Below are 13,022 nucleotides of genomic sequence, written 5' to 3' on the forward strand. Positions count from 1 at the left end.
ATGTCTTCCTCATCACAATACTCATCATCATCATCATCATCATCATCATCATCATCTGGGGGAGGGGGAGGAGCTCGCATTGTCGCGGCCCTTGACTTTGGCACCACGTTCTCGGGGTTTGCGTATGCGCGCACCGCCGAACCCGACAAGGTTTTCAAGCACTACGACTGGCCGTGCGTGGGCAAGGTGGGGGCCAAGCCCTACTGCAAGACGCAGACCAGCCTCTACTACGAGCCCATCATCGCCAAGCCTGAGACACAAGATGTCGGTCCTAATCAAGCTCAACAATCCCCAGCCTTCCAGCTCAAGTCCTGGGGATGGTCGGCTCTCGTCCATTACACTGAGTCGGCTCGCTCTGCTTCCAGATCATCACCTGCTGCTCACCATAACCCTAATCGACTGGCGCCTCCGGATTATGAAGGATGGAAGCCATGGGAAGTCAACGTTATGGACAACCCAAGCGGTTCCAACAACCTTGATGTGATCTGCACCGAACTACGGAGTGGCCCCAGCTCGCTTGTTGGCTTCTTCGCCACCAAGTTCAAGCTCTACCTCGCAGATCAGCCTCCATGCCATCGGAACCGTAGCCCTGCAGGCCTCTCTGTGGAGGTCCTCATAGCTGACTACCTTCGGTGCATTTCAGGATTCATACTCTCCGAGCTCCAACTCCGATACGGTAAGCATTTGGGTATGGATGATGTGCAATGGTGCCTCACGGTGCCGGCTATATGGGATGAGAAGGCGAAGCAGACCATGAAGGCCTGCGCTGAGAAGGCCGGGATGGTGAAGGGTCCTGGATGTGATGTGTCGGTCGCTGCCAGTCCCTACCCTCTGGACATCATCCTTGAGCCTGAGGCTGCATCCGTGTATTGCCAGGAGAAGGCCAAAGCCAGTCTCAACCTGCGAAAGGGTGACAAGCTCCTAATTGCCGATGTGGGTGGGGGCACCATTGATCTCGTCCTCCACGAGAAAGCAGATGACGACCCCGAAAGCCTCAAGGTGCATGAAGTGGTGGGGAGCTATGGAGAGCTGGGAGGTGGGACGTATGTGGATTCCCATTTCTTCAGCTTCCTGTCCGAGAAGATCGGATGCTTCAAGGAGTTCTGTAACAGCCATCCATCCATAGCCATGAGAATCTATGGATGGTGGCAGGACATCAAAGCTGGTTTCGATGGTGAAGGCTACAGCGCAGATTTGCTTCTTCCTCGGAAGCTCAGTGAGGCGTGGGAGAAGTACGACAACGACAGTGGCGCTGGATCTGGGGGATGCAACACAGAAGATTATGATGAAGTGCGATTGGAAGACTCTGATTTCATGAAGATATTCGGACCGGAGGTGGAGAAGGTGCTGAGGCTAATCGAAAAGCAGGTAGGGGGAGTGAGGGTACTGATGGTGGTCGGTGGCTTTGCAGCTTCGCCATACCTGAGGAAGAGCATAAGAGACAAGTTCAGGGGAATGGTGGATGAGATCATCGTGCCGGAGGACCCAGGGAGTGCAATATGCGATGGAGCTGTGCGCCTTCACATAGCGAAGGACACAATACAGTCGAGGATCGCGAAGAAGACGTATGGAACTAGCATGCGTAGACGGGCGGTTGCAGGAGATCCAGCGGAGTTCTTGGGTGTAGACGATGATGGAGAATTGATATGCAATGACACGTTTGATGTTTATGTTAGAGAAGGGTCGAGAGTTCCTTTGGGTCACTCTGTGGAGCACACTTTTTCTCCTGTTGTTCATGGGCAAAGGGCGATGAGCGTAGACCTGTATAGCTCTGTGAATCCAAACCCTAAGTTCACGAGAGGAGAGGAAGGAGTGGTGGAGGAAGGGAGGTTTGTGGTGGACATTTCAGAAGAGGCAACGGAGATGGACAAGAAGAGGCGGGTCTCAGTGACCATGTGTTTTGGTGCGTCTCTCATTGGAGTGAGTTGAGTGCTTCGAGGGTGAATTTTGGGAGGTCCAGAGCTGCGGAGCATGGCCTCTCCGTAGTCTTCCACGCTCATTAATGTTGTGACTAACATTCATGTTTGTATATACCTTGCTTCTTCGTTCATTTTCTTTAGCGGTACCTTGAGATATGTTTTTTGGAGGTACCACAATTCTAAACTTGGAGAGCACGGTTCCTAAGAAGTAATGTTACGAGGGAAATTAGCAACTACTATTATGTCTATCTATAAGAACATAGCAGCTTCTCACTATTAACCATATTATGTCCTCGAAGTTTAGTGCTTGCATGTGCACACACGAAGATATATATATTTCTATGTTCAATTAAAATGTTGTTGTTCACTACATCAAGTTTTCAGATCTGTGCTTTCAATTTTAACATATAAATCAAGTTAATTTGAATATGGCATGATTGATCGACCATATCTTATTGATAATATCTAATGAGATTGAGTCCTTACAATTGCCCTATGCTTCCCATGCCAACACTTTATGTTGGAGGGTAAACAAGACTTTGGCGAAATTTTAACCACATTGTAGAGCTTTATTGGGAAATGGTTGGTGAGTTCGTTAAAATGCAATTACCATTGATCATAGTCCGAGTCATGGTAATTTAGTGTTGCAATGTTCTAGTGACTTATCACAATGAACAAATCTTTTTCTTTATTTAATGACTTTTGCGAAATTTTAACCACATTGTAGAGCCTTTTTGGGAAATGGATGGTGAGTTATTTAAAATGCAATTACCATTTATCATAGTGTGAATTATTGTAATTTAGTGTTGCAATGTTCTAGTGAATGATCACAATGACCAAATCTTTTTCTTTATTTTATTACTACACCTATGAAAACCTTAGTTGGCCATGCAAGAAAGATGGAGAGGAATCAAGAGAGATAGGGAGAGATCCAATGGATTCCACTATAATATTTTCAATCCAGCTTTAGAGATTGAAAGTGATGTTAATGTCTTCCTCATCACAATACTCATCATCAAGAGGAGCTTGTGTCGTGACGGTGTTCGACATTGGCACCATGTTCTTGGGATTTATGTACATGTGCATGGATGAATTTGACAAGGTTATCAAACACTGCAATTAGTCATGTGTAGACAAGGTGGGTGCCAAGCACAATTGCATGACATAAATCACTCTCTATTACAACGTTTGACAACGTTGGCTTCAGTAATGTTGCATACCCAGCCATCCACATGGTCTTTTAGGTGCCCTTGTTCACTACATGGAGTTGTCTTTGATGTCTAGTGGTGCTCACAATATCCTAATCTCTCAGGCTCAACCACTATTGCTTCCAGAAGTGGAAACTCCTACTTTATATTATGAAGAAAGGAGTTCATGAAATGTCAAAACATGGGACCATTTTGGTGATGACTAATTCCAAAATAGCCATGGATAGGGCATCAAAATGGGTTTTGATAATGAAGACTTTAGTGGATGTATACTTCTTCCTTGGATGCTTAGAGAGGACCTATTAGAAGTATGATAAGGCCTCTAGATGTGGGTGATGCAACAAAGACAATTATGATGAAGTTTGAATTGGAAGACTAAAATTTCATGAAGATATTTAGACAAATGGTGGACAAGTGGCTAGGCTAATCCAAAAGGAGATAAGTTGAGTAAGGGTCTTGATGTTGTAGATTCACCATACACAATGAAGAACATAAAGACAAGCTCATAGGAATAATGGATGTGATCAATGTAAAGAAAGTGTGTGATGTGCAATGGAGTTGTGTGCCACAAATAACAAAGGGACTAATGCAAATAGGACATACAAAATTTGAACAAGTTGATTCGTGGTTAAAATAAGAAGATCTTGTATATAGACATTGATGGGAATTGATGTCCAATGACACTTCTTTGTATGTTTTTGTTAGGGAGAGTCTAAAGTGCCATTGGGTCACTTCCTGAAGCATTGTTTTTTTCTCTGTGAACGTGGAAAAAGAAGATGACCATCTGTTTGTGTGGAAGACGAGATGTTTTAAATGGCCAATTCATTTGGGGCCATGGAGATGGACAAAGAGAAATACATATTGGTGACCATGTGCTTCAATGCATCTCTCATCAATTTGACATCTTTAATGGTCAATTTCGTCAAGTCTAGAGTTGCATGGCTTCTCAAGGTGTTGTCTTTAGGTGCACAATGTCGGGAGCATGTCTATTGATTAGTGGAGTTCTCCCTCCACATCGATGTCATGAAGTGAGGGATTCAAACTATTGTATACCCCATTGGTATCGAGTAGGATAGTGGTTGTCAATCACTCGTAAGTCTTTAAATGGGCAACCATAACCTCATTAACTCTCATTCACTTATTTGCGTTAACACTAGATTAAGATACTAACTAATATTTCAGACAAGGTTAAGGATTCAACATACACTCCTAACGAGAAACGCACGCAATGTGTATAATAGCATTAACCTCATCTCAATTAATACAAGAGATTACAACACACACGAGAAGGAGTGATTAAGGTAAAGCTAAATAGTGCTTAACCTTGATCATTTTACTACTCAAGTGAAAGATCAAGGAGAGGAAAAAGCTCAAACTTAGTTTATAAGACAAGAAAAAACTCAAGAGGAAGGAAGACTTACAATACTACAAGTGTCTTTCATAGCTTTTTATGACGAAGGTTGCCCCCTTTCACACTAGGGTGGGCCCTTTGCCCTAGAGCTTTGAAAGGAGTTTTATTCTACTCTCCTTTTCCGTAATGTTTTGTTAGGCTCAATTCCTATACCAATGTCGGTGCCTTCGTATGAATCATGTTATGTACTACATGTACTTAACAATATCTAAACTATGTTGTTACAAATCTAATGCAATTAAGTATTTGGGGGATTTCAATTCATTTTGTGCATTGTCTTCTCAAGTTGGTCACCCACATATTATACATGCATGCTGACATATGTACATTTTCATCTACATATATATCATATTTGGTCGTTTTAAGTTTATGAACTCCACATTTTGGAAATATAATTTCATATAGATGATTTTGTTTATGGTTCCACGGTTTTTATGTACTTCTCTTTACTCAATATATTGATGTGTTTCTAATTGTAATTCTCATGGTGCTAAAGACATAATATACTTGTTAGTTGTTTGATTTAAAGTGTGTTGTAATGAAAATGCTCCAAATTATAATTAAATTCACTTAGTATGTAGTTAAGAACCATAAATTGTAATATTGTTACATTCATAGTACGAACCATACGTGCATTCGTATTCGCGAATGTTTCAATCATTCGCATAAGAAAAACACCCTCAAAGAATGATAAATACCATACTTTTGGATTAATTATTTATTATGAGGTAAATAAGCTAAAAAAATGGAAAACAACAAAAACAAAACACAAGAATGTTTGAATAACATTCACATTCATTTTCCAATGTAGGAAAACGAATGTTATGTTAGACGAACACGAATTTTACGTACTATGGTTACATTAAGATAACCCAAGGTTGTTGACAATGTACCAACTCATGTTATGCATGTCCAATTAAACAAGAGAACATACGATACCCCTTCCAGAATTCGAAGTTCTTATTTTGGAGGTGAAAATGGAGATTTGAGAGGAGTTGCTAAAGGAAGCAATACTTGTAGATCTAGTTGTAATAATGAAATCAAAGATAGTGGCATATCACGATTCACACTAATGTGAAATGTTTATGTCGAACAATCACCCCACATTTAAGTTTTATTATCAACCTCTTTGGGTCGATGTCGTGGGTTTTGGCAAGTATGTTTTGCCTAATCATTGGGGTTTCGTCGATTACAATACTACATGACACTTATCCCAATGCAATATTTAACTACTCAAAGGAGGCAAAATAAGTTGGATGTTACTTGGAGTACAACAAGGCTCGCTTCAGTGACTACACTATCAACTTGGACCACTTACTTCTACCTGTAATTGATTAGGCATTGTTAGGCCTTGGAATATCAAAGGCTATACTCTACATGAAAAGAACTCTAGTTGTTTTCCTCCATTTGTCGATCGCAAAACATATTAACAGAAACACCACAATGTCCACTTGCCAACACTCAATACTAACTCATGTTGACATCATTCGCCAAATAATCCTTTATGGGGCAGTCGTGCATACCATAGAACACAAAATCACGAGGAAAAAAAAGAGAAGGCATATATATAGAAAATTGCGAATAATTTACAAAACTTTACAATCAAAGTTATCTCTTTTTATGCTATGATGGTATTCATAGTTATTGGTTGGTTGACATCCCATCAAAGGTAAATATGTTGTTGGTTGAATGTTCAACAAGTGCTTTTAGCCTAAACAAGTAATCTTCCTATTTAAAGGGAACATTTATTTCCAACCCTCTTTTATGACATTATCACTTTATACATTATGGCCACAACTAATCAACGACCAACACATAGCACACTCGTGGAAAAACAAATCCCACAGAGAAGCTCGGATGTAACACGACTAGTTGTTTTCTTTTTGTCTTTTATCACCCAATGTAACACGATTCACAAATCCAATGAGGCTAAGTTGTTGTGTAAAGAGGGCACTAAATCTAGATTCATGTCATGGTCTAATAGAAGCATATCATGCACATTTTCTATCAAGAATACCTATCTTGCGAATGGCTGTGCCAAGGTGACATATTGTAGAGAGAAGTCATGGTCTTGTAAATATGACTCGTGTGCGCGAAGAACCATGCCGAGAATAGATGATGAGATGCTCAGCTGTCATATGAAAAATAGTAGTAGATTGTGTCAAATTACGAAGATTTCAACATGAGATTCGCGAGTTTTCGAAAAGCTAAAAGTTTGAATCGAGATCATTGGAAGGCTACCGATTTTGGTGATCAAGGCAAGTTACAACTACACTTCCACATAAGTTGTAAAGTTGGGGGGTGGGCGTAGGCATTAGAGCGGGGTTGTCTCGTATCATCGATGGACGAGGTCGCCGTGTGGGCAGGGTGAGGTGTGTGGGTGTGATGATGAGAACGGATGGTCTCGGATGAGGAAGGGAAATAAAATCGGAGACAAACGAATTACGAGAGCGAGAAACTAAACATGGCTACTTACCGAGGCGTTTTTTGTTTTGAGATGAGAGAGAAGGGCGACTGATTTCCTTGTGAAGGAAGGAAGAAGAATAAAAAGAGTTGGGAGAGAAGAAAGAGAGATATTCTGTTTGTTGTTCCGCGTGGTGCCCTTCCGTCCTTTTCTTTCTTCGTCGTCGTCTTTTGGGGCGGACTCCAAATGTTTTCCAGAGATTTTATTCAATCGGGTTAAGAAAGGTTTTGAAGTCCCAGAACCCTAGAAAAACATATCCTTTTGAAGCCCCAGCCTCTCTCCCACTGCTTCCTTCCTTCCTTTCAACTCTCGCCATCGCTCCTCCGTCTCTTTGTGCAGGAGGCAACTCTTCTGCGCCCAAGCTTTCTTCCTCCCATCTCAGGTATTCATCTCTACGCTACTGCTCCTCCATCTCTCTCTCTCTCTCTCTCTCTCTCTCTCTCTCGATGTCTGTTCAATTCCTTTTGTCTCTCGCATCTCCCTTTCGAAACCTGGTTATCTTCATTCTCCTCCTCCCCCCCCTCTCCTCATGTCATTGTCTGATGCGTCATAATGTCTCCACTTCTCTCTTCGATCTTCACGTATTTCTCTCCTTCATCTGCAGCCCCGAGTATATCCACACGTTTTTCTTCGGTATTCGCGGTTTCTCTCCTTCTCTGTTGTTTAATTAGTATATCTCCTAATGAAAGGTCCGATCTTTCAACTGCATAACTCAGATCGTTCTTCACTGTCTAAGAATTCCAGGTTTCTTTTTAATTCAGCGTGTGGTTTCTTCTACCGTTTAACTTATCTCCCTTTGCTTTTCTAAGAATTCGACGTTTACAATATTTTTATAACTTCATTTCGTTTCTTTTATGTAAGAATTGTTCACTTCAACTACATACTTTCTCTCGTTTCTCTATGTTCGATGTTTGTCTCTTACCCGTTCATATATTTCAGATGTATCTCGTCTTCTCCTTTTCTGCTATCTAGCACTTTACTATTTTCTATATCTGTAACTCTACTAGGAGCTTATCAGTAGCTTGGTCCGCGTCACTAGGCGATGTATTCGTCCCTTCTGTGTGTCCGTTTTCTGAAGGATCTGTTGCTATTCTAGCTCTTTTTACAGAATTCAAAGATCTCTTTTACCCACAATTTTCTTTGTTTCTGATGCATACCCTTTGTGATTCACGTTTTTGATTTGCATTCTGAAAATTTCGCTATAATGTATAAATGCAATGATGAGTTTTTTTCTTAGCTCATCAACAGTGGTGAAGCCTTGAAAGCTGAATCTTTTATCGAAAGTGGCATTTTTATATTAAAGCTTTCTTGTGTTGCTATTCTAGGTCGTTTTACAGAATTCTTCGAGCCTATTTACCGACAATTTTTTTTCTTCTGATGCATACTCTTTGTGATTCACGTTTTTCTTTTGCATTCTGAAAATTTCGCTATCATGTATGAATGCAATCGCGAGTTTTGTTCTGATCTCATCAACAGTGGTGAAGCTTTGAAAGCTGAATCTTTTATCGAAAGTGGCCTTTTTATATAAAAGCTTTATTGTGGTGCTCGTTGCATGATCTTGATTCGTCTGCACCTTAACATATCTCAATCTTCTTTTATCTAGTAAGAATTTAAGATTAACATTCTGTCTACCCATATGAGCAATTCTAGTCTGTTGACAATAAAACTACATCCTTATCGGTGGCTGTAACCTGAATATCTAATTCCTGTGAGATCGTTTCTGTATTATGATCTGTTTCAGGATGTTCTGCAGGGCCCGATTTCGTTATAATATTCAAGTATTCCCCATTGAAATGTTTATTTTTATCATTTGTATACTTCATCATGTGTTCCAATATTATTGCTTGATCTATGTAACGAAATTCTAGTTGCCTATTGCGAACAGTCCGGTTGATTCATTTGTATTTTGTGATACTTTTAGATTGTGTAATTTCTTTGTTATTCTTAGTTCTGACAGGTCATATGAGCCTGTGTTGGAATGACTTGTATTTACTTTTACTGGATCACAACCACAGTGTCTATTTGTGAATCTCATTACAATAACGTCAGTTTCATGATTTGTGTCAAGTTAAATTTTTTATTCCAGATGTTAGATATTGTATGCGCATTTCTCTCAATGCTATGACAGTAATTTTGGCCGCATGTTTAACTTAATTTATCATCAGGTATTTCTCAAAGTTTTGCATCTCATTTATTCACTAACTGATATATTTTTCAGGGTTCTTCAGCTCGTATAATACTTTCTGGGTGCTAACATCAGTTAGCAAAAATGGTAAAACAATAGCACAATTCACTTGATTAATGATATACATATCCTTGTGCAACTTCTGATTCCCTGATGTCCTTGTGCGTTCGCTTATTTCCAGGTGAAGTTTACTATTGAAGAGCTTCGTAGGATCATGGACAAAAAGAATAACATTCGCAATATGTCTGTTATTGCTCATGTGGATCACGGTGTGACCATTATTCAACACTTCTAGTGTTATTTATGATAATAATTCATACCAATTTTGCTGGATTCCGCACTATTCTTTTGTATTGGTTTATATAATAGTTAAAAGAGAACCAACTGTATCTCGTTATATTTGTTGTAGGTAAGTCTACGTTGACAGATTCCCTTGTGGCGGCTGCTGGAATTATTGCTCAGGAGGTTGCGGGTGATGTGCGTCTAACTGACACACGTCAAGATGAAGCTGAACGTGGCATCACCATCAAGTCCACTGGAATCTCCCTCTATTATGAGATGACTGAAGCTTCATTGAAGGATTACAAGGGTGAGAAAGATGGCAATGATTACCTGATCAACTTGATAGACTCTCCTGGACATGTTGATTTCTCGTCAGAAGTCACTGCAGCTCTACGTATCACAGATGGTGCCTTGGTCGTGGTGGATTGTGTTGAAGGTGTATGTGTGCAGACTGAAACTGTCCTTCGTCAAGCTTTAGGTGAGAGGATTCGTCCTGTGCTTACTGTTAACAAAATGGACAGGTGCTTCCTTGAGCTCCAAGTGGAGGGAGAGGAGGCATACCAAACCTTCCAGAGAGTCATTGAAAATGCGAATGTTATTATGGCAACATATGAAGATCCACTCCTTGGTGATGTCCAAGTTTATCCTGAAAAAGGAACTGTTGCATTTTCTGCTGGTCTACATGGATGGGCTTTCACCCTTACCAATTTTGCCAAAATGTATGCTGCTAAATTTGGAGTTGATGAATCGAAGATGATGGAGAGGTTGTGGGGTGAGAATTATTTTGATCCTGCCACTAAAAAGTGGACGACAAAAAATACTGGGGCTCCTACATGTCAGAGAGGTTTTGTGCAATTTATCTACAACCCTATTAAGCAGATAATCAATATCTGTATGAATGATCAAAAGGACAAACTGTGGCCCATGCTTGCAAAGCTTGGCGTCACAATGAAGGGTGATGAGAAAGAACTCAGGGCAAAGGCTTTGATGAAGCGTGTGATGCAGACGTGGCTTCCTGCTAGTGATGCTCTTCTTGAAATGATGGTGTTCCACCTTCCGTCTCCCGCTAAGGCACAAAGGTACAGAGTTGAGAACCTGTACGAGGGCCCTCTTGATGATCAGTATGCTAATGCTATCAGGAATTGTGATCCTGATGGTCCCCTCATGCTTTATGTTTCTAAAATGATTCCAGCATCAGATAAGGGTCGATTTTTTGCTTTTGGACGTGTGTTTTCAGGGAAGGTTGCCACTGGGTGTAAGGTGCGAATCATGGGTCCTAACTATGTCCCTGGCCAAAAGAAAGATTTGTACACAAAGAGTGTTCAGAGAACTGTTATATGGATGGGGAGGAGGCAAGAATCTGTTGAGGATGTGCCATGTGGAAACACTGTGGCCATGGTTGGTCTTGATCAATACATAACAAAGAATGCAACCCTCACAAATGAGAAGGAGGTCGATGCTCATCCTATCAGGGCAATGAAGTTTTCTGTCTCACCTGTTGTGCGTGTTGCAGTTCAATGCAAGGTTGCCTCTGATCTTCCTAAGCTAGTCGAGGGCTTAAAACGCTTGGCTAAATCAGATCCTATGGTTGTATGTACGATCGAAGAGTCTGGAGAGCACATCATTGCGGGTGCTGGTGAGCTTCATCTGGAGATTTGCTTGAAAGACTTGCAAGAGGATTTCATGGGTGGTGCTGAAATCATAGTTTCTGATCCTGTTGTCTCCTTCAGGGAGACTGTGCTTGAAAAATCTCATCACACTGTCATGAGCAAATCTCCTAACAAGCACAACCGGCTGTACTTTGAGGCCAGACCTTTGGAGGATGGGCTTGCTGAAGCTATTGATGATGGACGTATTGGTCCCAGAGATGATCCTAAAGTTCGGAGCAAGATCTTGTCTGAGGAGTTTGGTTGGGATAAGGATCTTGCAAAGAAAATTTGGTGTTTTGGGCCTGAGACGACTGGACCTAATCTTGTGGTTGACATGTGTAAGGGAGTTCAGTATCTCAATGAAATCAAGGATTCGGTTGTAGCTGCTTGCCAGTGGGCTACCAAGGAGGGTGCCCTCGCTGAAGAAAACATGAGAGGAATTGCTTTTGAAGTTTGTGATGTGGTTCTTCATGCTGATGCTATTCATAGAGGAGGAGGTCAGGTTATTCCCACTGCAAGACGTGTGATGTATGCTGCTCAGCTAACTGCTAAACCAAGGTTGTTAGAACCTGTCTATCTTGTGGAGATTCAAGCACCTGAACAAGCTCTTGGTGGTATCTACGGTGTGTTGAATCAGAAGAGAGGGCATGTGTTTGAAGAAATTCAGCGTCCAGGGACTCCACTCTATAACATCAAGGCTTATCTTCCTGTGATAGAGTCTTTTGGGTTTTCGAGCACTCTCCGTGCAGCTACATCAGGACAAGCGTTTCCTCAGTGTGTCTTTGATCATTGGGATATGATGAATAGTGACCCATTTGAGTCTGGATCACAGGCTGCCCAGCTTATTGTGGATATCCGCAAAAGGAAGGGATTGAAGGAACAAATGACCCCGCTCTCTGAGTATGAAGATAAGCTCTAGAAATCTTCTGGATGGGAAAGTAACTTGGCAGAGTTTGCATTTTGGTTGTAGTATTTCTTTTTCGAGGGGTAAAGTAAGGTTATAGGAGGTAAGAGAACATGACTCATAAATCTTGCAGCTCACTTTACGGTTATGCCTTCTGGCAGGGATCATGAGGTGAACTGTTTTTTCTAATATTTTTGTTGAGTTTTTAGGTTTTCATTGATGCGTTTGCTGGAATTTCGAACTAATTTGTATTATGAAGATCTTGTTTTTGCAAGAGTTTTGTATGTGGAATCGTGGAATCATGTTTTTGCAGAAGATTAAATGGTATTTACTTAATTATCGTGTGTTTAAAAGTTTCAGGTTTGTCTTTTTGAACTGTAACTGCATTGTATTTTTAGGTGTTGACATATTTTTCTATGGAAAGTTCAATTAACTTGATCTTTATGGTGTCGTTTTAAATATTGTACTATGAAAATGGTTTATGCAGAAGTTCTGTGTTAAACGTATTATTTCAGAGTATTATGTAGATATAATTTTTAGGCGGTTTTCACTAAACCGGAACATCCTTATACTTGATTTGTTCCATCAAAGAAAGGACCTTCCGGCTGACAGTAGAAATATATATGTAGACTTGATGATTATTATGTTCCCTTTCCTATGCTCAAATTAGAAGAATTGTCTATCTTCGAGGCTCCAGCGTAGGCATTACGTGAAGAACTTGTCTCCTCTGACCTTCTCAAATGAAAGAGGAGTTATTACATCATGAGGTTTTGCAAATTAACTAAATATCATGTTGCTCTGTTAACTAGTGTATGCAGAAACGGCACTATCATTTTCTGACGTTTCATAATGTCACAGAGAATCATTTCAGTTCATATGTTTGTTATCGTACACAGCTCTTGAATCTGAAGTTGACACTATCAACTACATTTGGTAGTGATTATACATGTTTGCTAATTGACTTGTGGTTGCATTTGTTGGTTGTGTTAGAGAGTGATAT

General features: G+C 40.6%; 2 protein-coding genes across 2 annotated transcripts; both read left to right on the forward strand.

Moving 5' to 3' along the window:
* On the forward strand, positions 1-1,929 carry LOC147863812 (uncharacterized). The gene has a single exon (XM_087319310.1). The coding sequence runs from the start codon at positions 1-3 to the stop codon at positions 1,927-1,929; it is 1,929 nt and encodes a 642-aa protein (XP_087175436.1).
* Positions 1,930-7,264: 5,335 nt separating this feature from the next.
* Positions 7,265-12,306, forward strand: LOC147863813 (elongation factor 2-like). Its single transcript, XM_087319486.1, has 4 exons — positions 7,265-7,384; positions 9,221-9,274; positions 9,369-9,456; positions 9,597-12,306. The coding sequence occupies exons 2-4, from the start codon at positions 9,272-9,274 to the stop codon at positions 12,035-12,037; spliced, it is 2,532 nt and encodes an 843-aa protein (XP_087175612.1). The 5' UTR covers positions 7,265-7,384; positions 9,221-9,271; the 3' UTR covers positions 12,038-12,306.
* Positions 12,307-13,022: the final 716 nt, after the last annotated feature.

This window comes from Azolla caroliniana, unplaced genomic scaffold (assembly GCF_043228905.1).
Source record: "Azolla caroliniana isolate FFs.n. ecotype wild unplaced genomic scaffold, voAzoCaro1.0.p SCAF_5, whole genome shotgun sequence".
Lineage (NCBI taxonomy): Eukaryota > Viridiplantae > Streptophyta > Polypodiopsida > Salviniales > Salviniaceae > Azolla > Azolla caroliniana.